A 23639-nucleotide genomic window follows, 5' to 3' on the forward strand; every position below is an offset into this window, starting at 1 on the left:
GCTCAGTCACAGTCTGGGTGAACTTGGAGTATGGCTAGAAACCAGGGAGACAGGAGTGTTTGATTGCTTTTTCTCTGAGGGCTCACTGAAGCGGGGGGGGGGGGGGCAAGCTCTTAGCTCCTCCAGGCTGGAGATTGGGAGGCCACCATCTTCATTTCTGCCCTCCATAGCTGTACAGAAAGGGTTCAGAGAACAAAAGTTACTGAGAGCAAAACTGAGCAAATTTCTGTACCTGGCCCCTGTCAAGGGTGGTGCAATTCTGCCTTGGGCAAAGACATCTGAGAATCACTGCAAATCCCCCAGAAGATCAGCAAGAACATCCAGCCAAGATCAAGTTTACTGATCAATGAGAATTGCAAAACTCCAGATCTAGGGGAATATAGCACATTAGAATTCATTGCTTCCCCTCCCACCATGATTCTTTAATTTTTCAAAGTTAAATTTTTTAAATTTTATTTTTTTCTTATTCTATTTTTTTTTATTTTGCCTCTTTCCTGTTTTAACATATTTTAACTATTTCATCTTTACAATACCTTTTAAAAATCTTTTTTTAATTTTCATTTTTTATAGTCATATTCTATCCCTTCATTGTGTTTAACCTTATTTTTTGTATACATATAAGCTTTCCTTTCTTTAAAATTTGGGATACAGTTTCTTCTAACAGACCAAATATACCCTAAATCTAGCATATGACTTTGTTCTAGTCTCAGCCTGATCATGTTCCCTTCTTTTTCTTTCTTTTTTTCAACCAACTTCTTATTTACCAATTCCTTTTTAAAAATCTTTTTTAATTCTCATCCTTAAAGTCATCCCTTCATCATGTTTACTCTTGCATATATATATATAGATATATAGATAGATAGATAGATAGATATATCTATATATCTGATAAATAGAACAGAGCCACACACTGGATTTTGGCTGTATTTTGGTCTATTAGAGGAAACTGCCTCCCAAAATTTTAAAGAAAGAACAACATATATATATATATATATATATATATATATATATATATATATATATATATAAAGGATCTGTCCAACAAGAATGTCTAACAATTTTAAATATCTATGCCCCTAATATAGGAGCAGCCAACTATATAAACCAATTAATAACAAAATCAAAGAAACACATCAAAAATAATACAATGATAGTAGGGACTTTATACCCCCTCACTGCAATGGCCAGATCATATAAGCAAAAGATCAACAAGGAAATAAAGGCTTTAAATGACACACTGGACCAAATGGACATCACAGATATATTAAGAACATTCCATCCCAAAACAATAGAACACGCATTCTTCTCTAGTGCACAGGAAACATTCTCCAGAATAGATCACATCCTGGGTCACAAATCAGAACTCAACTGGTACCAAGAGATTGGGATCATTCCCTGTGTATTTTCAGACCACAATGCTTTGAAACTAGAATTCAACCACAAGATGAATATTAGAAAGAACTCAAATACATGGGGGTTAAAGAGCATCCTTCTAAAGAATGAATGAGTCAACCAGGCAATTAAATGAGAATTTTTAAAAATCATGGAAACAAATGAAAATGAAAACACAACTGTTCAAAATCTTTGGAATGCAACAAAGGTGGTCCTGAGAGGAAAGTATAGAGCATTACAAGCCATTCTCAAGAAACAAAAAAGGTCTCAAATACATGACAAGGATATTCACTCTCACCAGTGTTGTTCAACATAGTACTAGAAGTCCTAGCATCAGTAATCAGACAACAAAAAGAAATAAAAGGCATTCAAATTGGCAAATAAGAAGTCAAACACTCTCTCTTCACAGATGACATGATACTTTATATGGAAAACCCAAGAGACTGCACCCCCAAACTACTAGAAATCATTCAGCAATTCAGTAATGTGGCAGGATACAAAATCGATGTACAGAAATCAGTTGCTTTCTTATACACCAACAATGAAAATACAGAAAGGGAAGTTAGAGAATCGATTCCATGTACTATAGCACCAAGAACCATTAGATACCTGGGAAAAAACCTAACCAAAGAGGTGAAGGATCTGTACTCGAGGAACTACAGAACACTCATGAAACAAATTGAAGAAGACAGAAAAAGATGGAAAAACATTTCATGCTCATGGACTGGAAGAATAAACATTGTTAAAATGTCAATACTGCCTAGAGCAATCTATACTTTCAATGCCATCCTGATCAAAATTCCACCAGCATTTTTTAAAGAGCTGGAACAATCTTAAAATTTGCATGGAACCAGAAGAGACATCGAATTGCTAAGGAAATGTTGAAAAAGAAAAACAAAACTGGGGTCATCATGTTACCTGATTTCAAGCTTTACTGCAGCTGTGATCACCAAGACAGCATGATACTGGCACAAAAACAGACACATAGATCAGTGGAACAGAGTAGAGAGCCCAGATATGGACCCTCACTTCTATGGTCAAATAATCTTCAACAAAGGAGGAAAAAAATACACAGTGGAAAAAAGACAGTCTCTTCAATAAATGGTGCTAGGAAAATTGGACAGCTATGTGTACAAGAATGCAACTCAACCATTCTCTTATACCATACACAAAGATAAACCCAAAATGGATAAAAGACCTCAATGTGATGCAGGAATCTATCAAAATCCTAGAGGAAAACATAGGCAGTAACCTCTTAGACATTGGCCACAGCAACTTCTTTCAAGATATGTCTCCAAAGGTAAAGGAAACAAAAGCAAAAATGAACTTTTGGGACTTCATCAAGATCAAAACCTTCTGCACAGCAAAGGAAACAGTCAGCAAAACAAAGAGGCAACCCACAGAATGGGAGAAGGTATTCACAAGTGACACTACAGACAATGGACTGATATCCAAGATCTATAAAGAACTCCTCAAACTCAACACACACAAAACAGATAATCATGTCAAAAAATGGGCAGAAGACATGAACGACACTTCTCCAATGAAGACATACCAATGGCTAGCAGACATGAAAAAATGTTCATCATCATTAGCCATCAGAGAAAAATAAAATCGAAACCACATTGAGATACCATCTTACATCAGTTAGAATGACAAAGATTAACAAGGCAAGAAACAACAACTGTTGGAGAGGATGTGGAGAAAGAGGAACCCTCTTACACTGTTGGCGGGAATGCAAGTTGGAACAGCCAACTTGGAAAACAGTGTGGAGATTCCTCAAAAAATTAAAAATAGAGCTACCCTAAGACCCAGCAATTGCACTACTGGGTATTTACCCCAAAGATACAGATGGAGTGAAAAGAAGGGTCATATGTACCCCAGTGTTCATAGCAGTAAAGACCACAATCACCAAACTGTGGAAAGACCAAGATGACCTTCAGCTGATGAATGAATAAAGAAGTTATGGTCCATACATGCAATGGAATATTATGCCTCTATCAGAAAGGATGAATACCCAACTTTTGTAGCAACATGGCTGGGACTGGAGGAGATTATGCTGAGTGAAATAAGTCAAGCAGAGAGAGTCAATTATCATATGGTTTCACCAACTTGTGGAGCATAAGGAATAACACTGAGGACATTGGGAGATGGAGAGGAGAAGTGAGTTGGAGGAAATCTGAGGGGGAGATAAACTGTGAGAGACTGTGGACTCTGAGAATAAACTGAAGGTTTTGGAGTGGAGAGGAATGGGAGTTGGGTGAGCCAGGTGGTGGCTATTATGTAGGGCACATTATTGCATGGAGCACTGGGTGTTGTACATAAAAAACAAATTTTGGATCACTGAAAATAAAATAAAATAAAATTTTTAAAAATACACAACTGAACCCTACACCTAAAGGAGCTGGAGAAAGAACAGCAAATAAAGCCTAAACCCAGCAGAAGAGAAACCATAAAGATTAGAGCAGAAATCAATGAAATTGAAACCAAAATAACAGTAGAAATCAATGAAACTAGGAGCTAATTCTTTGAAGAATTATAAGGATGATAAACCACTGTCCAGTCTTATCAAAAAGAAAAGAGAAAGGACCCAAAGTAATAAAAAATAGTGAATGAAAGAGGAGAGATCATAACCAACACCAAAGAAATACAAAAAGTTATAAGAATATATTATGAGCAACTCTACGGCAGCAAATTTGACAATCTGGAAGAAACAGGTGCATGCCTAGAAATGTATAAAGTACCAAAACCAAACCAGGAAAACAGACCCATAACCAGTAAGGAGATTGAAGCAGTAATCAAAAATCTCTCAAGTGGGCGCCTGGGTGGCTCAGTGGGTTAAGCCGCTGCCTTCGGCTCAGGTCATGATCTCAGGGTCCTGGGATCGAGTCCCACATCGGGCTCTCTGCTCAGCGAGAAGCCTGCTTCCCTCTCTCTCTCTCTCTGCCTGCCTCTCCGTCTACTTGTGATCTCTCTCTGTCAAATAAATAAATAAAATCTTAAAAAAAAAAAATCTCTCAAGAAACAAGAGCCCAGGGCCAGACAGCTTCCCAGGGGAAATCTACCATACATTTAAAGAAGAATTAATACCTATTCTGAAACTGTTTCAAAAAATGGAAATGGAAGAAAAACTTACAAACACATTTTATGAGGTCAGCATTACCTTGATCCCAAAACCAAAGAACCCTTCAAAAAGAATTACAAACCAATATCCTTGATGGACATGGATGCAAAAATTCTCACCAAAATACTAGCCAATAGGATTCAACAGTACATTAAAAGGATTATTCACCACGACCAAGTGGGATTTATTCCAGGGCTGCAAGGTTGGTTCAACATCTGCAAATCAATCAGTGTGATACAACACATTAATAAAAGAAAGAACAAGAACCATATGATACTCTCAATAGATGCTGAAAAAGCATTTGACAAAGTACAGCATTCCTTCCTGATCAAAACTCTTCAAAGTGTAGGGATAGAGGATACATACCTCAATATCATAGAAGCCATCAATGAAAAACCCACAGCAAATATCATTGTCAATGGGGAAAAACTGAGAGCTTTTCCCCTAAGCTCAGAAACACAGCAGGGATGGTCACTATCACCACTGCTATTCAACATAGCCCTAGAAGTCCTAGCCTCAGCAATCAGACAACAAAAAGAAATAAAAGACATCTGAATTGGCAAAGAAGTCAAACTCTCACTATTTGCAGATGATATGATACTTTATGTGGAGAACCCAAAAGACTCCACTCCAAAACTGCTAGAACTCATACAGGAATTCAGTAAAGTGTTGGGATATAAAATCAATACACAGAAATCAGTTGCATTTCTATACACCAACAACAAGACAGAGGAAAGAGAAATTAAGGAGTCGATCCTATTTACAATTGCACCCAAAACCATAAAATACCTAGGAATAAATCTAAACAAAGAGGCAAAGAATCTATAGAAAACTATAGAATACTCATGAAAGAATTTGAGGAAGACACAAAGGAATGGAAAAACATTCCATGCTTATGGACTGGAAAAGCAAATACTGTGAAAATGTCTATACTACCTAGAGCAATCTACAAATTCAGTGTGATCCCTATCAAAATACCATCAACTTTTTTCAAAGAAATGGAACAAATAATCCTAAAATTTATATGCAACCAGAAAAGATGCTGAATAGCCAGAGGAATGTTGAAAAAGAACACCAAAATTGGTGGCATCACAATTCCAGACTTCAAGCTCTATTACAAAGCTGTCATCATCAAGACAGTATGATACTGGCACAAAGACAGCCACATAGACCAATGGAACAGAATAGAGAGCAGTCAGGAGGGTCCAGAAATGGACCCTCAATTCTACAGTAAGCTAATCTTCGACAAAGCAGGGTAGAATGTCCAGTGGAAAAAGATAATCTCTTTAACAAATGGTGTTGGGAAAACTTGAAAGCCACATACAGAATAATGAAACTGGAGAATTTTCTTACACCACACACAAAAATAGACTCAAAATGGATGAAAGACCTCAATGTGAGACAGGAATCTATCAAAATTCTTGAGGAGGATACAGGTAAAACCTTCTTCAACCTCAGCTACAGCAACTTCTTCCTAGAAACATCACCAAAGGCAAGGAAAGCAAGAGTAAAAATGAGTTATTGGGACTTCATCAAGATAAAAAAACTTTTGCACAACAAAGGAAACAGTTAACAAAACCAAAAGACAACTGACAGAATGAGAGAAGATATTTGTAAATGACATTTCAGATAAAGGGCTAGTATCCAAAATCTATAGAGAACTTATCAAACTCAACACCCAAAGAACAAATAATCCAATCAAGAAATGGGCAGAAAACATGAACAGACATTTCTGCAAAGAAGACATCCAAATGACCAATAGACACATGAAAAAGTGCTCCACATCAATTGGCATCAGGGAAATACAAATTAAAACCACAATGAGATATAACCCCACACCAGTCAGAAAGGCTAATATTAACCAGTCAGGAAATTACAGGTGTTGGCGAGGATTCAGAGAAAGGGGAACCCTCCTACACTGTTGGTGGGAAAGCAAGCTGGTACAGCCACTCTGGAAAACAGTATGAAGTTTCCTAAAAAATTTGAAAGTAGAGCTATCCAATGACCCAGCAATTGCACTGCTGCATATTTACAATAAAGATGTAAAAGTAGTGATCTGAAGGGGCATATGCACCTGAATGTTCATAGCAGCAATGTCCACAATAGCCAAAATATGGAAATAGCCTTGATGTCCAACAACAGATGAAAGGATAAAGAAGATGTGGTGTGTATGTATGTGTATGTGTGTGTGTGTGTGTGTGTGTGTGTGTGTGTGTGTGTGTGTGTATTCCAGCCATCAAATTCCAGCCATCAAAAAGAAAAAAGAAACTGAGAAACCGCATTCTTGCCATTCACAATGATGTGGATGGAACTGGAGGGTATTATGCTATGTGAAATGTCAGTCAGAGAAAGACAATTATCATATTATCTCACTGATATGAGGAATTTGAGAAATAAGACAGAGGATCACAGGAGAAGGGAGGGAAAAATGCAACAAGATGAAACTAGAGAGGGAAACAAATCATTAGAGACTCTTACTCTCAGGGAACAGAGGATTTCTGGAGGGGAGGAGGGTGGGAGGGATGGGTTGGCTGGGTGATAGATATTGGGGAGGGTATGTGCTATGGTAAGAAAATAAATAATTAAAGAAAAAAAATAAAAGAGAAGAAATTGAGGTTAACAATCCCTGAATTTAGTGAAAAAATTCCTACCTACATATTCTGTAGACATGACATGGTCACATTTTTTTAAAGTTAAATTGGATTTTTATTAGAAAATCATTATTTCTATAAAAACATATCTATCATCAGTGTAGACTTTCCAAGTTTACACAGCACTTTTTCCCTATCTATAGAAAAGAGAGCCTGGCATTCTGTTTTCACTGTACTGATTAAAGAAACAAGTTCAAAGAAGGTAGGTGACTTTACATGACCAAATGCTAAGAAGGCCAAGAGCAAGGCTGAGGGCTTTGGCCTCCTGGTCAATATCCTTTTACACATGACTAAGCTGTCCACCCTATGCTGTTAGCATCATTCTTCAGCTGGTGTTGGCTAACCCTCCTGAGGAGGTGCCGGGAGGCACTGAAAAGGAGCTGTGATGCTCATCAAAGGTAGAAACTAATGTGCACTTATCCATCATATCTACCCTATCATGGAGTATTATTGCCTGGTGGATATTTTATAGTATCCTCATGCAAGCACAAAGTAGTGAGTGTTAATGTCAATATTCCTATGATTCCTGAGTCCATGTCACTAGCCTCCCTGTCCAGCAGCTCTAGCAGTTTCTGATTTTGCAGGAACTCATCTAGAAGAGAGTTAGTCTTAACTCCTCTTGTGTAATAATCATATAGTAATTTCATTCTTCTTAATGCTTAGTAACCTCCCTTCCTTTTTTTTATTGTGTTATGTTAGTCATGATACATCATTATTTTTGGATGTAGTGTTCCAAGATTCATTGTTTAAGTATAACACCCAGTGCTCCATGCAATACATGCCCTCCTTAATACCCACCAGCAGGTTCACCCATCCCCCCACCCCTTTCCCCTCTAAAACCCTCAGTTTCTTTCTCAGAGTCCACAGTCTCTCATGGTTTATCTCTCCCTCCAATCCCCCCTTCACTTTTACTTTCCTTCTCCTAATGTCCTCCATGTTATTCCTTATGTTCCACAAGTAAGTGAAAACATATAATAATTGACTCTCTCTGCTTGACTTATTTCACTCAGCATAATCTCCTCCAGTCCCAGCCATGTTGCTACAAAAGTTGGGTAGTCATCCTTTCTGATAGAGGCATAATATTCCATTGCATATATGGACCATAACTCTTTATTCATTCATCAGTTAAAGGGCATCTTGGCTCTTTCCACAGTTTGGTGATTGTGGTCTTTACTGCTATGAACACTGGGGTACATATGACCCTTCTTTTCACTCCATCTGTATCTTTGGGGTAAATACCCAGTAGTGCAATTGCTGGGTCTTAGGGTAGCTCTATTTTTAATTTTTTGAGGAATCTCCACACTGTTTTCCAAGTTGGCTGTTCCAACTTGCATTCCAGCCAACAGTGTAAAAGGGCTCCCCTTTCTCCACATCCTCTCCAACAGTTGTTGTTTCTTGCCTTGTTAATCTTTGTCATTCTAACTGATGTAAGATGGTATCTCAATGTGGTTTCGATTTTATTTTTCTCTGATGGCTAATGATGATTAACATTTTTTCATAAGTCTGCTAGCCATTGGTATGTCTTCATTGGAGAAGTGTCTGTTCATGTCTTCTGCCCATTTTTTGACTTTTCCTTTTAAACCATCCATTGCATATGTGTCTGTTTTTTGACTCTTGTCCACAGTCTTTGTTTAAATATTTATTATTGACTTATGTTTATAAAATAGTCAAAGTCAGACCAACACTATCATTAGTTAGCTAATTAATCAATGAATCAATATAGTCCATATGAAGCATTCACTGAAATGCCTAAAATGTGGTAGGCACAATGCTTGATGACAAGTAAGCAAAGATGAGCAAGATACAGTTTTGCTTGTAATGATCACACAATTTATTCAGAAAGACAGACATACAAAGACTAGAAAGACATGAAATTTCCTGTGCAAATGCAGAAACCAGGCACATAGAAGGTAAAGGTAGTGCAGATTCCCATGTTATCAACTCTCTTTGGGGTGCTATAAGCAATGCCACCTCATTAAGAGAAGTACTTCAACTGGGTCCTAAAGAAAGGTTGGAGTTTAAAATTGCAAAAAGAAAAAGTAAGAAAGGAAACAGTTTATCTGGACAGAAAAACAGTGTGAGATGTGAGACAGAATGTATGGAGGACTGCAAACTATCATTATTTAGAAAATATTTAAAAGACAATGTGAAACTGAGAATTTCTGAATAAATTGAAAGGTGTTGGCTTAATTCAGGTATTTTAATGTTATTGTATGAACTATGACAAAAATTTTATGGAAATGCTTGCAAGATTATATAGACATTAAAATTTAAAGTATTATTACATTTATGCAATGTCAAGAAGGATTTACCTAAAAATAGAACACTGTTGGTGTGGAGGAATTTTGTCTGGCTCCTTTAACAACTTGATAACTATTCCCTGTACAGGCATCACCACAGTGCTGACCATGACCACACTCAGCACGATTGCCAGAAATTCCTTGCCCCGTGTTTCCTATGTGACTGCCATGGACCTCTTTGTGACAGTTTGCTTCTTATTTGTCTTTGCTGCTCTGATGGAGTACGCCACCCTCAACTACTATTCAAGTTGTAGAAAACCAACTACCACTAAGAAGAAAACATCGGTGAGTTCCAGTAGCAAAGATTTTCTGGAAAAGTAGTGGAAGGAGAGTTTGTAATTAATGATCATTATTCCTTGGATCTTATGCAATGTTCTATAAATAGCTACTTCAACAAGATGTCAAAAAAACAAGATATTCTGAATATATGAATATGACCCTAATGCACCTCTTTAACTTCACCTACCAGTGACATGGATTGATGTAATCATACCTCAAAGATTGCTCTTAACTAAGGTGATCTATGATGCCGATTTCCACAGAAGTTTCCTAATTTTTTTTTCTGTTTTTCTTGTAGTTGTTACATCCAGATTCCTCAAGATGGATTCATGAGCGAATAAGCCTACAAGCCCCCTCCGTATGTATAGCAGTGAAGGTGCAAATATTTCTGAGAACTCTTACTAAACTAAGATTGAATGATATCTTAGCTGTTTTTGTATGTATGTATTGAAGAACAATGAGCAATGCACATAACCCCACAAAAATTTGTATATTTTTTAAATATCCAATTTGGAAGATAAAGGGAAAAAATTAATCATCATCCTTCTACCTAGGGATTAGCATATACATATAGATTCCTGTTTTTTAACTCAAAATACATGATGAATAAATTTCTATCTTATAAATATTATTTTATGGGATCATTTCAATGGCTGCATTATATGTTCATGATTGATGCACAGACAATCTTGCCTGGATACTGGGCTAATTCACACCTTCTCACTTTGATACATAACCTTATCACTGCAGTTTTGTATAAACCTGTGACTATTGACTTAATACAAATTCCTAGAAGCAAAATTGCTGGACCAAAAGGGTTGCATGGCTCCATTAGCAGTATGGGACACCCACCACTCAGAACTCTCCCTGTATTAGGTTTGATACCCAAACAAAAAAATGGCTTCTGTAAACTGTTCCCTTAGCATTTCTTTGATTATTGATAAAGTTGAATATTTTGCTTATTTATTTTTACTTGCATTTCTGTTTTTGTGAATTGCTTTTATGTCTTTTGACTTTTATGAAAAATTTTATATAACTTTTTTAACTTTTTTGTCTTTTAACCTTTTTAAAGTAACGATCTGCCAGTTATTTATACTATATATTATGTATATTGTATTTTATATAACATAAAACTTATATAGTCACATATCAAATAGTTAAGGATATTAATATGTTTTTTATTATATAGCTTTATTTCAGTTTTTATGACAATGTTGTCACTGTCATTTCTTGTGCTTTTTTCCACATGCATTGTTTTAAATCTCCTGTTGCCAAATCTATCAGACTTCCCTTTTGTGGTCTCTGCCTCTTGATCAGAATGATTTATTCCCCCTCACTTTCTTTTGAGCACTTACTCTTTTGGACACTATGTTCTAAGTGTTTCCATGTACCAATTCATTTTATCCTCACAACAACCCATTCTACTGATGAGAAAACTGAAATATGGAGAAATTAAGCTCTATAAATATTGGTTAAGTTTCAACAATTTACAATATTATTATTTTATTTATTAATGCATATGAATTTTTAATATGTGGCTTGAGGTAAGAATCTAACTATTGAAAAACTGAGAAGTGTTTTAAAAAATCTGATGTGACCTACCTTCTTATTATGTAACAAAATTTATATGTAACTACTTGCATCCCTTTATACATATCAATTCACTAATTACACTGAATATTTTATGCACCCCCCCATATGTGGCTTTCTAACTGCTGATCAGTAATTTATGTTTAGTGCATTTTAACATGCTTTTTCAAGGATACTACTTAGTTATCTGTACTCTGCAAGTGTATCATTTTAGTTCTGACAGAAGGTGAGTGGTGAAGCCACTTTTACAGCTGTGGGAAGCCACAGAGAACATACAGATTTGCCAGCAAATGCTCCTAAATAGTAAAAGACTGAAAAGTAATGGAAAAGGTTTGAAGTGGGGATGTTGTAACAGAGACAAGTCAGAACAAATAGCCGGAGGCCCAGAAAGCACATTTCACACACAGCCTGGGGGTTGGGAGTGGAAGAAGAAATATTGACATCTTTGGTATAGAAAAGATACTGCCAAAATAAATAATTTTTTACCACAGAGAAAAAAGAAATTTTCATAAAGCTGTAAGAATTGTTTTTATTTGTTTTTGTTTTTGTTTTTTGTTTTGTTTTTTTTTTTTTTAAGAGGGAAAGTGTGATGACCTTGAATAAAGTACATAGAAATACAATTCACAGAGAAAGGGCTCTAGGCCAGGTGAAAAGACACAGAGAGATCTTCAACAGAAGTTCATAAAGCAGCCGAATAAAAAGGGAGTTTTCCAAGGTTGGATGATAATTGTCCATGTCTTCAATGAGATTCTGAAAGATCCACAGGGATAGTCTAGTTAAAGGGTCGTTCCCACCAACATCCATAGAGATGGGCAGCCTCTGAGCAATGAGGGACAGGAGCCAGGCCTCACTATCAATCATGTGTGCACTTTGGGACAAGCTGTCTGAACATCTCTGTGCCTCAGTTTCCTAACCTGTAAAATGCAAGGCTAACCATTCCATATGTACATGCCACCCAGGAAGCATAACATTTCTGGGGAAGTCATAGGACTGCACTGTACATGTAGGCAAAGCAGGAGTGAGTCAGGTCCCGCTTCGCTGCAGATGACCTTGAGGACTCATTAATTAAATTCCCCATTTTGAACACAGTTTGAAACTTTTATGACAAATGAGAGGTATGCATTTTAAAAAGTATTGAAACAATTTAACATATGGCTTTTTAGGGCTCTTAGCATCTAAGTTTTATTGCAATATTATAAAATGCAATTAGTTTTATTTCAAAACAGTGAACTATAAAGATATAAATAGAACTCTCTTAATTATTAGATCAGGCTCGTATACGTTTCAACAATCATGAGTTTTTAGTTTGCTAAATGAAGAAGGGAAATAGGGGTTTCTCTTGCCCCCAGAAATCTTTTTTTTTTTAAGATTTTATTTATTTGACAGAGAGAGAGAGATCACAAGTAGGCAGAGGGGCAGGCAGAGAGAGAGGGAAGCAGGCTCCCTGCTGAGCAGAGAGCCCGATATGGGGCTTGATCCCAGGACCCTGAGATCATGACCTGAGCCGAAGGCAGAGGCTTTAACCCACTGAGCCACCCAGGCGCCCCGCCCCCAGAAATCTTGCTGCTTATTTGCCTACAGCTCCTCTTGTCACCCTTTAGATCTCTAGGGAGCTTCTCCCACCCCCTCAGAAACTTCTGATGCCTTTTCTGCATCAACATATTCCTTTAGGCCTGTCCTGCCAATAATGGCCAGCTTCTCATCTCTGTGTCACTACACAGCACAAAGTGTTGAAGAAATGAAAAATGACTATTTGATTGAACACTGTTCAAACATACATGCAATTACTATTTAATAAAGGCAGATTTTTCCAACTGAACCTTGCCAAAAAGATGCAGATTCCTCAAACGCAGTGGACTACTTTTTTTTTTTCAGCAACCACCCCTCACCCCAGTGATTTTTATACCCACTCAGAGTTAAGAATCATTAACCTAGAATGTGTCCACAGTAGAGCCTATAGAACAACAGAGTTTTTGTTTCTGCTCATTGCCTGGAGTTGTGGAGGAAGGTAGAAGGCTGCACCGAGACACTCCTGACTGGCCCTTGGTATGTGTGGCAGACAATTATTATCAACTTAATACATAATTCATAGCTATTTGGAAGAATTCAAACAAGTGTCTGAGAAATTGACAAGTCTATTTAAAGCCACTTTCTCTTATTTATGAATGAACATAAGTCATCTCCTCTCCATTGACTTTTCCACATCAGGAGGAAAGCCTGGGAAGCAGAAAATAAAACATTCCAATTGTACACACTTTTGGCTGTGACTCTTGATATGATAAGTGGTGTCTGACCACCCACACACTGAAAGCTAATTTTTTTAATGTAAATTACATGGAACAAGAAGATTCTCTCATCATTCTTATTTAGCATATAGCATATATATAGCATAACATTTTACTATTTACTAGTTAGGAAATAACAAATTTATCTCTCCACATTTGAAGTGTCCTGCTTAACATTTAAGGGATTATATGCAATATGTACATATTTACTCTCAATCAATTGAAAAGTAGCCAGAACAGAGACTTGAAATGGTTAATACATATCTGAAAATGTTCTCAACCTCCCTCATCAATAATCTGAGTTATGCAAGTTTTGAAAACTTCACCGTACTTTTTTGCATTAAATTTGCAAATATCAAATTGGCAGACTGAACTCTCAAAGATCAAACTGTCCAGTACAAGGATGTATGGGAAGGAGCATGACATTATTCTCTTTATCTAAAGGACAGACATCTATTGCTTGATTCATCTCAGGTTGTTCTTACTGCATTTCATGATGATTTTTGTGTTGTTCTTGTTGCCTACAGAACTATTCTCTCCTCGACATGAGGCCACCACCACCTGCAATGATCACTTTAAACAATTCTGTCTACTGGCAGGAATTTGAAGATACCTGTGTCTATGAGTGTCTGGATGGCAAAGACTGTCAGAGCTTCTTCTGCTGCTATGAAGAATGCAAATCAGGATCTTGGAGGAAAGGGCGTATCCACATAGACATCTTGGAGCTGGACTCATATTCCCGGGTCTTTTTCCCCACATCGTTCCTGCTCTTCAACTTGGTCTATTGGGTTGGATACCTGTATCTCTAAATGTTGCTGTAGTGATGAGTGACGAGCACTAGGTTTCCCTTTTTACCTTTCACCCTCCCCAGACCAGTAGTGACCAACTGGAGTAAGAAAGAAGGACACTGCTCAGTTTATCTGAAGTTATACATTACCTATGAGCAGTACAGGAGTACGTGGCAAATATTTCTATTATGTATTTCACACTCACACACATGCGTGCTCACACACACACACACACATTAATTGAGTTTTAAAGTGATATTCTTGCTAATCCCTTATTGAATCTGTAGCGTGGTGATGTTTATGAAGGGTTTCAGATATTGGAAGCAATTATCGTTGCCAAGAAATCTGTAAAAGATGAAAGCAAATATCCAAGAAGCTCTCTCTTGGGCCAAGACTCCTCTTCTATAACTTTCCTTTGCAGCCCTTGGAGGTACCAGTGCCCACACTTGTGGAGTCACTGCTTGCTGGGACACGCTCATGCTTGACCTCAGCCCCACATTCCCAGGCAGTCTGAGTTCAAGTGTGAATTGCAGTGAGTTTTGACCCAGTTTCCTCTCCTGTGGCTTCATTTACTCTGGTACCATCATTGTTACCTAGCATTCCTTTATCAAATAATATTACCCTAGGCTTGGCAAGGGTGTATTTGCATCATCCACAAGTTTCCAGTTGAGAAGAAAATATGATTTTCAAAACTCTCATGTTGCCGAATTCAAGGATGTTGATTGTCTCTGAACATCAGTTACTTCTTTATTCCAAACTACTGAGAATCAGCAGTACATTTAACTTTGGGTTCTGGGACTAGTTCAGCTGGAGTTCAACATTTTACCTTAGTTGGGTCTTACTAGACCAAAATACAACCCCAGAGTATGGGTTTTGCTTATGTTATGCTATTACAGGGTCAGTGATTAACTTCATCTTGCAAAGACAGATATAATACCATTTACAAGAATGTCTTAAAAATGTTTTCCAGAGTGTGAAAGAAATGTAGATAGAATTTAGAAATATTTTAGGGAATATTAACTTTCAAGTCAAATCAACCTTAGTTGCAAAAACAAGGGCAATGGCTATCATCAATGATATATTTTGATGAGCAAAAATTATTTTATACTTTGAAATATGAATATGTAGCAAGATCCCAAAGAAAAAAAAATGTCCTGAAATTATTACTCTTTTGATATTTTTATAACACAAAACTAACTTGCTTCTTGATGTTGGTTCTTTGTTATAACTGGATGCCAGTATGTACTTCAAAAGATTCTTCAGAAGTTTCCCACCATTTGTAGGAAAAAAGTCCCACCAGTTCATCAAAAATGCTTTGGCATTATTAAAATTTTGGTACTAAAATTTTGGTACCAGTAGCTCTGTGCTTCTCACTTTTCTCACCCAGAAAACTGAATTAATTTTATTGGAAACCATAAAATTTTATTTTAATTACCTATTATAAATATAATTATTACTCAGCAAAAAAGGTAAAATAATATACAGAAAGAATATATAAAAGTACTGATTTCACACAATTTACTGGATGCAGACCAGATAGAGAGGCTAGAAAAGTAAAATTAGATGAATCTGTTTATTTTATGAACATCATTCATATCAAGTGAATGCAAATATATTGGGATACAATCACCCAGTTTTCAAGGACTGAGTCCATATATAGTGTGAGATATTCAAGCCCATTGCTTTTCTTCTTGTCAACTCCCTGCCTTTTGATTTGATAATTGCTACATAGGCCACAAGCCAATTGGGTTCTAGCTAGCAAATTCAGCTTAAAACATAAAATAACAATAAATACTTGTGGAGAAATAGGTTGAACCTATTGGCTTAATAAAATTTCTACTCTACTGGAGAATTTCACCTTCTAGCATCCTTGTTCTGTCTCTTATGCATAAACCACCCTCCCACACCTGGCAGTGATGGTCTGGAGGCACTATGACCAAAGGAATTGCTCCATGTCCTACCAAAGCACTGAGAACCCATGGAAGGTGGCCCAAGGTCAGTCTTCTTCAAACATAATTTTCAACTTTATGAATTTATAATATCTAAATATGATATGAATTTATAAATCTAAACATGAAGGATTTTAACCTGTTATGTCTTTTAAAAGTTCTGGAGGGAAATGAATTTTCTAGTGAAATTATTCTGGAAGAAAAATAACCCAAGAACATTTTTATAACATAAGTTTGGTCCAATTTTACCTTAAAAATTTTATTAATGCTTCTTATTTCAAAGCCACTCAATATTCGGCTATCATTGGCAACTCTTACATATATATAAAATATACCAATGACCTGTTTTCTGAATCCAACCATTCCTTTCTCCCTGACCTCAGTCATTCTGCTGATCTAAACATACTAGTTTATCATTCATTTTCCATGAAGGGAAACTTTCATCTCAAGAGAGTCTAATAGATGTTCACTCACAAGGTGTAAAATACATTCCTGCACAGACAGCAATCTACCCACAATAGGTTCTGACTAAAAAGAACTCAAACATCCCCTTAGAACACATTAATGTCAGTTTCTCTGCAAGATTCCCTGTTCAAGTTCTCTTTATCAATTTCAACTCCTGAAATGAGCCTTCAGTCCACAATACAGGAGGGTGGCATGTACCTCATGCAGATGCAGAACTTAGGGACTTGCCTATTAAGTATGTATGAGTTTACCTTTTGGAGGAAGGAAGAGGAGAAGCATAAGAAGAATGTGAGGGAAACATATCACTCTTAAATTGAAGAATTCTCCTTCACCAGTATGCTTGGTTAGTAGGGTTTGTGTGAGGTGTACAGGTGTAAGACTGTTCTGCACAGACCCAGCACACTTACAGCTCTGCCCAGCTTGCTTTGCATTTAGACTTGTGAAATGTTTTTGTGTTTTTGTGCAGCTGGTGGGGAAGTTGTCTGAGTGAGTGGTATTCTAAAGGTGCTACTGTGTTCCTTACTTTCAGAAATACTGTAAACTGGAGAAATGAGAGTTCTGTATTTTGAAAAAGATTTCTAATTTCTTACCACTGTGGATCATACTTACAACTGTGACTGTCTCTCCTTTAAGCTGCATCCAGGCTGAGAGGTAATGAGAAGGCATTTCACATAAATGGAATTAGATAAAAATGCCTCTTCAGAGCCTAGAAAATACAGTTTGTACAAAGTCTTAACACCAATGATCAGAGGAGAGAGATTCTCAGGTACTGAACAGAAAAGGAAAGTGTTATTATAATTTACTCTGGACCCAGCCAATACTGCCCCCAATTTGCCCAACATATGCCTTACAATAACACATAAAGCTTAAATCATACACATCTTATCACTTTTTTCCATTTCCTGTGATTACATATATTTCATGCCAGTTTTTTTTTATTGTTTATGAATGGATAGAGACAAGACTTTCATTTTTTATGTGCCAAGCAGTCTTATCCTTACTTGCATATCAGATCTGTCAAGAACACAGTTTTTGTGGCTTCAGTTGGAAAAATGCTTGTCCTCCATGGCAAAGTATTTTCAGGCTACATAAGGGAAATAGAGCCAATCTAAAAGTCAGTGACATAATGCTTATGATGGGATATGAGTGTCCACATAGAACCTTCACACCAAGTCTTTTTACCTAGCCATAGCTTGCTGCAGTAAAAGTGTCTAGACATATTTTTTGCTGCTCTGCAAAATATCACACTCTGCAAGCAAAGGTGGGTAATTGACAACCCCACTTTGCATTAAAAATACTTGCTACAACTAGGAAACAATGGGGCACTCTTTACCTAAAGGGCTAGAAAATAACACAAACAAAACCTCTTATTCCTTAATCATTTTTATCTCAGCTACCGATAACCGAGAACTTTCTGTGATTTACTTTGCAAACTTGAAGAATTATAACTGGTTTCCAACTATTATACTTCTCACTATATGAGATCAATGTTCTTGAGACACAAAGCACTCTGAAATCTCTCCATAATCTTGCAATTGTCTGCTTGTTCTCAGTTTATGAACTATATACATATGAAGTTTCATTCTCGATTTCTGTAAAAAAGAAAAGTTAGTGAATGACTTGGGATAAATATAGGTATAAATATACAATGAAATGTTTATGATTAGTATTGGGCTTCAGAACACTATTGTGTTAAAAATATTTAAAATATTTAAAATATTCAGAAAGGGGTCTGGAAATAAGGAAGGGAAACAATCTGCAAATACACTGTCATTGTGAAATTAACAATTTTCTCTTGAGTCCCCTTCAAATTGTCCCAAATTGAGGAGGCGTGCAATCTGTACAGGTTTCTTTCTCTCAAATTTGCCTGTAGGAGAACTTTAGGTTCACATGGTTTAGAAGTACCTCCACATTGTATAATAACATCCAAAGAACCAAAAAAGAACAGTTTGGGCTACGTGACAAATCCCCTCTTATATTCATTCTTGACTTACTTTTTACTTAAAAATAAATTTCTATCATTATAAGGAGAACACATGTATATGGTAAGATAACAGGATAACAACCTAGCCATTCATATCTCTGGGAGAATAAAAACTTGGCTTTTTTTAAGTGTCTGATAGTATTTAAGACTAAAGACAAGAGCATTTTGACTCCTCCTTTTAAAGTTTCTTCTGATTACAAGTTCCAGGCTATAAGCCTGATCTAGTTCTAGTAAAGTCAAAAGAAAGAATGTTCCCTACCATTTTTTTTTTCAAAATGCCCTTTAGTTAAATGATGCTTTGGTTTTTAATGTTGTCAATAAAATACCTTAAGCCTCTTATTACTCTGCTCACATAAAAAACAAATTTTAGACTAGTTTAATTCAGTGCTAAAATTAGTTGAACAGTCATTAACAAGTTTTCAATGTTTTAAGCTATCCAAGTAGGTTTTTCAGATAGTTTAACATAGGAATACAAACTAGAAAATTAGGAAGACAAAACACACAGAAGTGCACGCATGCACACACACACACACACACATGCACACATGTTCATACACACTCCCATACACACACATACACATACACAAAGCAAACACTGCTTGAATGCAACATGCAGGTAATTGAAGGAAATATAAATTGCTGTACTTGAATTATTCAGATAATGACCTACTTTCGCCACTTCACTTTTCAAATTTGTAACCACAACACAGTTTTCCCAGCCCAGTGGACCAGCTCCACAAAGTGAGGGTGATAATGGTTCCTGCAGGGAAGGAAGGTCTGTTGAAAAGTTTAAACTCAACAGATTGGAAAGAATAGTGAAGATTGATTGTCAATAATGAAATCCCCCAGATGGAGAAGGTAGCTGCTATCTTTTCCTCTTTTGTAGTTATTTGGAGTTTCTTCTTTGGTACTTCCCCTAATCAGTTATTCGCAAAAAGATTAAAGTTCCCAATTTCCATTAAAATGTAGAAGTCCTAACTCAGTTAAACTGACTTTCAGGAACAAATGATAAGTACTTTGATTTGGTTAGAATTTATTACAATAGTTTTTATTATGTACTACTCATATTTATAGAAGGAGAAGTTTGAGGGGGGTCAGTTTGTCAACTGAGTGAAAGCCCGTCCATGCAGAGAACAAGAGTTTAGTTACTTTGATGGGAAGATCAGACCACCCCATCCTCTATCTAGCCATTACTATCCCCACCAATCCATCTACTATTTAGTTAACATGCCTCATTCATTTAGTCCCTGAACTGGTTAGTGCAGGGTAGCCCTGGAATCTACAGAAAAAATTTAAAAAGAAAAGAAAAACAAAACAAAACAAACCTGCATTCTGCAGTAAGTTTCAATCCAGTTGCAAGATAAGTAATGACAGAAAATTCACATAATTTTCTGACTTAATTTTCAAATTGTGAGCCACATGGGATAATATTTTAGAAGAAATAAACTGTCACCATCATCATCATCACCATCACCATTACCATCATCACCACGATCATCACCGTTACTACTATCAACACCATCACCACCATCATCACCATCACCATCATTATCATCTATATCTTTTTTTGTTCCATACTAGTCCTTACCATTGATCCAAAACAAAGGTTTAATGTTTTTTTTTCCAAATCATAATGAAATTATAACTTAAATTAAGAAGAAAATGGATGTTTCATTTTAGTTTAAATATTAAATACACAGATCATAGTTTAAAATGTTGTTTTCTTAAAACATTTCCATAACTTCCCTGTGTCCCTCCAGTTCTGTCTACCCTTCTTCAAACAAAATTTGCAATAATTCCCTAGGGGAACACTCTACCTACTTTTATTTATTGGTTTCTTCTGGGTTTTGTGTCTCACTTGACTTTTTTTATTCCTTTTCGTGAAGATAACATATGTATTGGCTAAGAACTTTTTCCCCTAAAATGGATGCATCTGTGGACACCACAGATTTTCTTAACCCAAAAAGACAATCAATATGCTTCATATTGTACAATTTGGGTCTGGGCTTTGATTCCCCCTAATCAGTCTTGAGATTTTTACTTTGAGATAGAAATAGACACAGGCAAAATAATATTGATTAAATTTACAGTGTTTACTATTATAATTATCTGTTTAGAATAATTCTATGAAAACATTGTAAAAGTTACTTCCTATTATTCTTGATCTTCAAAATGACTAATTTTGTGCTAGTGAACAATGTTTACATGCATATATTTGTACTACTACATGACATGTTTTTCTTTACAAGCAGCTCCTGGATTGAGTGAAAGGGTCATTCTTCATGAGTGCATTTTCTATGGAAGACTTCAGAAGAGTAATAATTTTCAGGGATTGGGCCTGGGTTGTCTTGTAAGAAGCAAAGGGCCATCTTGTGTTCACATGCAGTGATGTGTGTATTTGTGTATGTATGTACAGTGGTAAAACTGGAACAACGTATTAATATGTGTATTACTCTACCCATCACCCCAAATGTAGTTGAAACAAGTAGAAAGGACCACAGTTTCCTAGTGGTAGCGTCTTAGCTTACTAAGTGTTTAATTAAGGAAAAAGGAGTGTGGGGGAGAGAGAGAGAGGGAGAGAGAAACTCATAATCTCTACATTTTCTGGAAATATGGGATCACATTCTCTCTTAAAAAAAAAAACAAATTTAAATACATGATCAGAAGTTTGTTCTGAGTTCAAACAAGCCTGTCTCCTACTAAGAACACCTGATCATATTTTTTACTTGGGTGCAAGTATGAGTGATTACTTGGTCATTTGTGCAGGTGGTCAGTATCATCTGATAGCTGGAAGGAGTTCCCAAGACGTAGGTGGCAAATAGACGTCCTCATATTTGTTTAAAACACAGCTTTCCAGTACAGCATGGTTAAGCATCCATCAGGTCTAGTGTGAACAATGCGATATAGGAATTAGCCATAGTGCATGGACTGCCCTCTCTTTTTGAAGCTTGTGTAGAAAGTTAAACCATCTTAAGCCCTGGGAGATGCCCAGGCAGAAAGGAAGGGCAAAAGCTGGGGGTCTGCTCTCTGCCTCAATAGAATCCTTCCTGCTTGTGATGCCATCCCACTCAGTTGGGAGGACAGTAGAGGGATTCCAGAGTCTTAGAGTATCATGGAAACAGTTCTGAGCACAGTGCCGATGAGGTTGGCCCCAAGAAGGTGTTCACCCTGCTCAAGTAGGTGCACCCACCCTTCTCCAGCAAGTGGACCAAGGACCAGGCCAGGGCCCTGCCCTCACCAAGTGGCCTCCAACAGCTCCTGCTCCCCTATCATCACACAAAGGCCTAGTAACCCTGACTCCCAGTCTTCGGGCCATCTTGGGCCGTTCTCCACGGTCCCAAGATGGTAATGAGGTCCCGTTGTCCTCCTCCCCTCTGTCAAGGATGTAACTCCCCGCTAATCATGCAGCTCAGCTCGTGGTGTCCTAGTGAAACGAGGGCGCACTAGCGCCCGACGTGCCTTGGCGACACGGGTGGCACCATGCCCCGCTTCGCCCGTCTGGTCCTGCCGCACCCTCTAGGCCCCCTGCCCTGGGCCAGCTAGACCTGGTGGCTGGGCCACCCTCTGTATTTGTATTTGGATTCCTACGTTTGTACTTCTAATACAAATAAATGCACATGTTGTCAAAAATACTTGAGCCAGGAATGAGTAATTTTCTGGTTTGGGGTGGTTTATGAAGAGGCTCGGGAAAGGCAGGCTTGGGTGGAGGTCAAGGGTGCAGTTTTATATGTGGGTCCTTACCACCAGAGGGGCATGGCAACAACAGCTCTTTTTGGAGGTTCAGCTCCCTGTTCAGCCCCACACAAGGACAGATTCTGCAAATGTTGAAGGGGAGGAGGTTAATTGTCTTCTCTGATAGAAAGTTTGTAAGAGGACAGTCTCCAAAGGAAATGCCTTCCTCTTCCACTCCTGCCAAAGCCCATGAACAAGGATTTCGAGCCCATCCTTGGAAAACAGGAAGCCCCACTCCAGCCAAGCCAAGGCAGCTGGTGCCAGCCTCCAGGGCCTCACTTGCAGCTCAGGAATGGATTAAATAGTGTGGGCAGGGATCATACACCTTCTATGCTTCTGGAAAGGAGGCCTGGCCACCTCCAATGTCCAAACACTGGCTCTGGGGAAAGGTATTGCATCCCCACACTAAGTAAAGGCAAACCTTCACAAACAAAAACCACAAACCAATTACAACTGCCAACACTACAGGCTGACAGAAAATTTATTCTCTAATCCATTTGAACTGAGCACATATTACTAAAAATGAACAACCCCAGATCCTCTAGCACAACTACTATGACTTCAACAAGACTGGACTCTTCAACAAGATGACTCTACTTCTTCTTAGATGAGCACTGTGCTGGTGGAAGGTAGAGAGAGGCTCTGAGACATTTTCTATTACCTCTGCTATTTCTATCTCTGCTCTCAGTCCTAACAAAGGACTCAAAATGTGACATTATGTTTTCAGAAGTTGATTAGAATTCTCCAAGATATCTAGTCTGGTGTTTTCAGCAACTGCTTCTCTCTGTGCTTAAACACTGGTGAACATTTCATGTTCATTAATTGCTTCCTCTTACTAGAATTGTCACATTCTCTCTGGTCTGTGGCCAAAGTTGCAGGCTCCTTTTGAGGTAAATTATAACAACAGCTGTCATGTATGTACTATAAGAACTTTGCACACATTGAATCACTCAGTCCTTCCAGCACCCTGCGATGGAGATTCTGTTTTTGTCACCATTTTGCTGATAAGAAAACTGAGATGTGGGTTAAAATAACTTGCCCAACACTATAAACCTAGAAAAATGCAGATGAAGGATTTAGAGACTAGAATGTGACTTTGA

The 23639-nt window shown here is 37.4% G+C and overlaps 1 protein-coding gene across 2 annotated transcripts in view; it reads left to right on the forward strand.

Moving 5' to 3' along the window:
• GABRG3 (gamma-aminobutyric acid type A receptor subunit gamma3) overlaps positions 1 to 14839 on the forward strand; it is a 723796-nt gene extending 708957 nt beyond the window's left edge. Inside the window, exons 8-10 of one of the 2 annotated variants that reach the window (XM_047738864.1) lie at positions 9556 to 9752; positions 10045 to 10122; positions 14149 to 14839. In XM_047738864.1, the coding sequence (XP_047594820.1) occupies positions 9556 to 9752; positions 10045 to 10122; positions 14149 to 14430 (557 nt within the window). In that variant the 3' untranslated portion in view covers positions 14431 to 14839. The remainder of the gene's footprint in view (positions 1 to 9555; positions 9753 to 10044; positions 10123 to 14148) is intronic. The other variant, XM_047738865.1, reaches the window with a different exon arrangement.
• Positions 14840 to 23639: the final 8800 nt, after the last annotated feature.

Source organism: Lutra lutra, chromosome 7, assembly GCF_902655055.1.
Source record: "Lutra lutra chromosome 7, mLutLut1.2, whole genome shotgun sequence".
NCBI classification, from domain to species: Eukaryota; Metazoa; Chordata; class Mammalia; order Carnivora; family Mustelidae; genus Lutra; species Lutra lutra.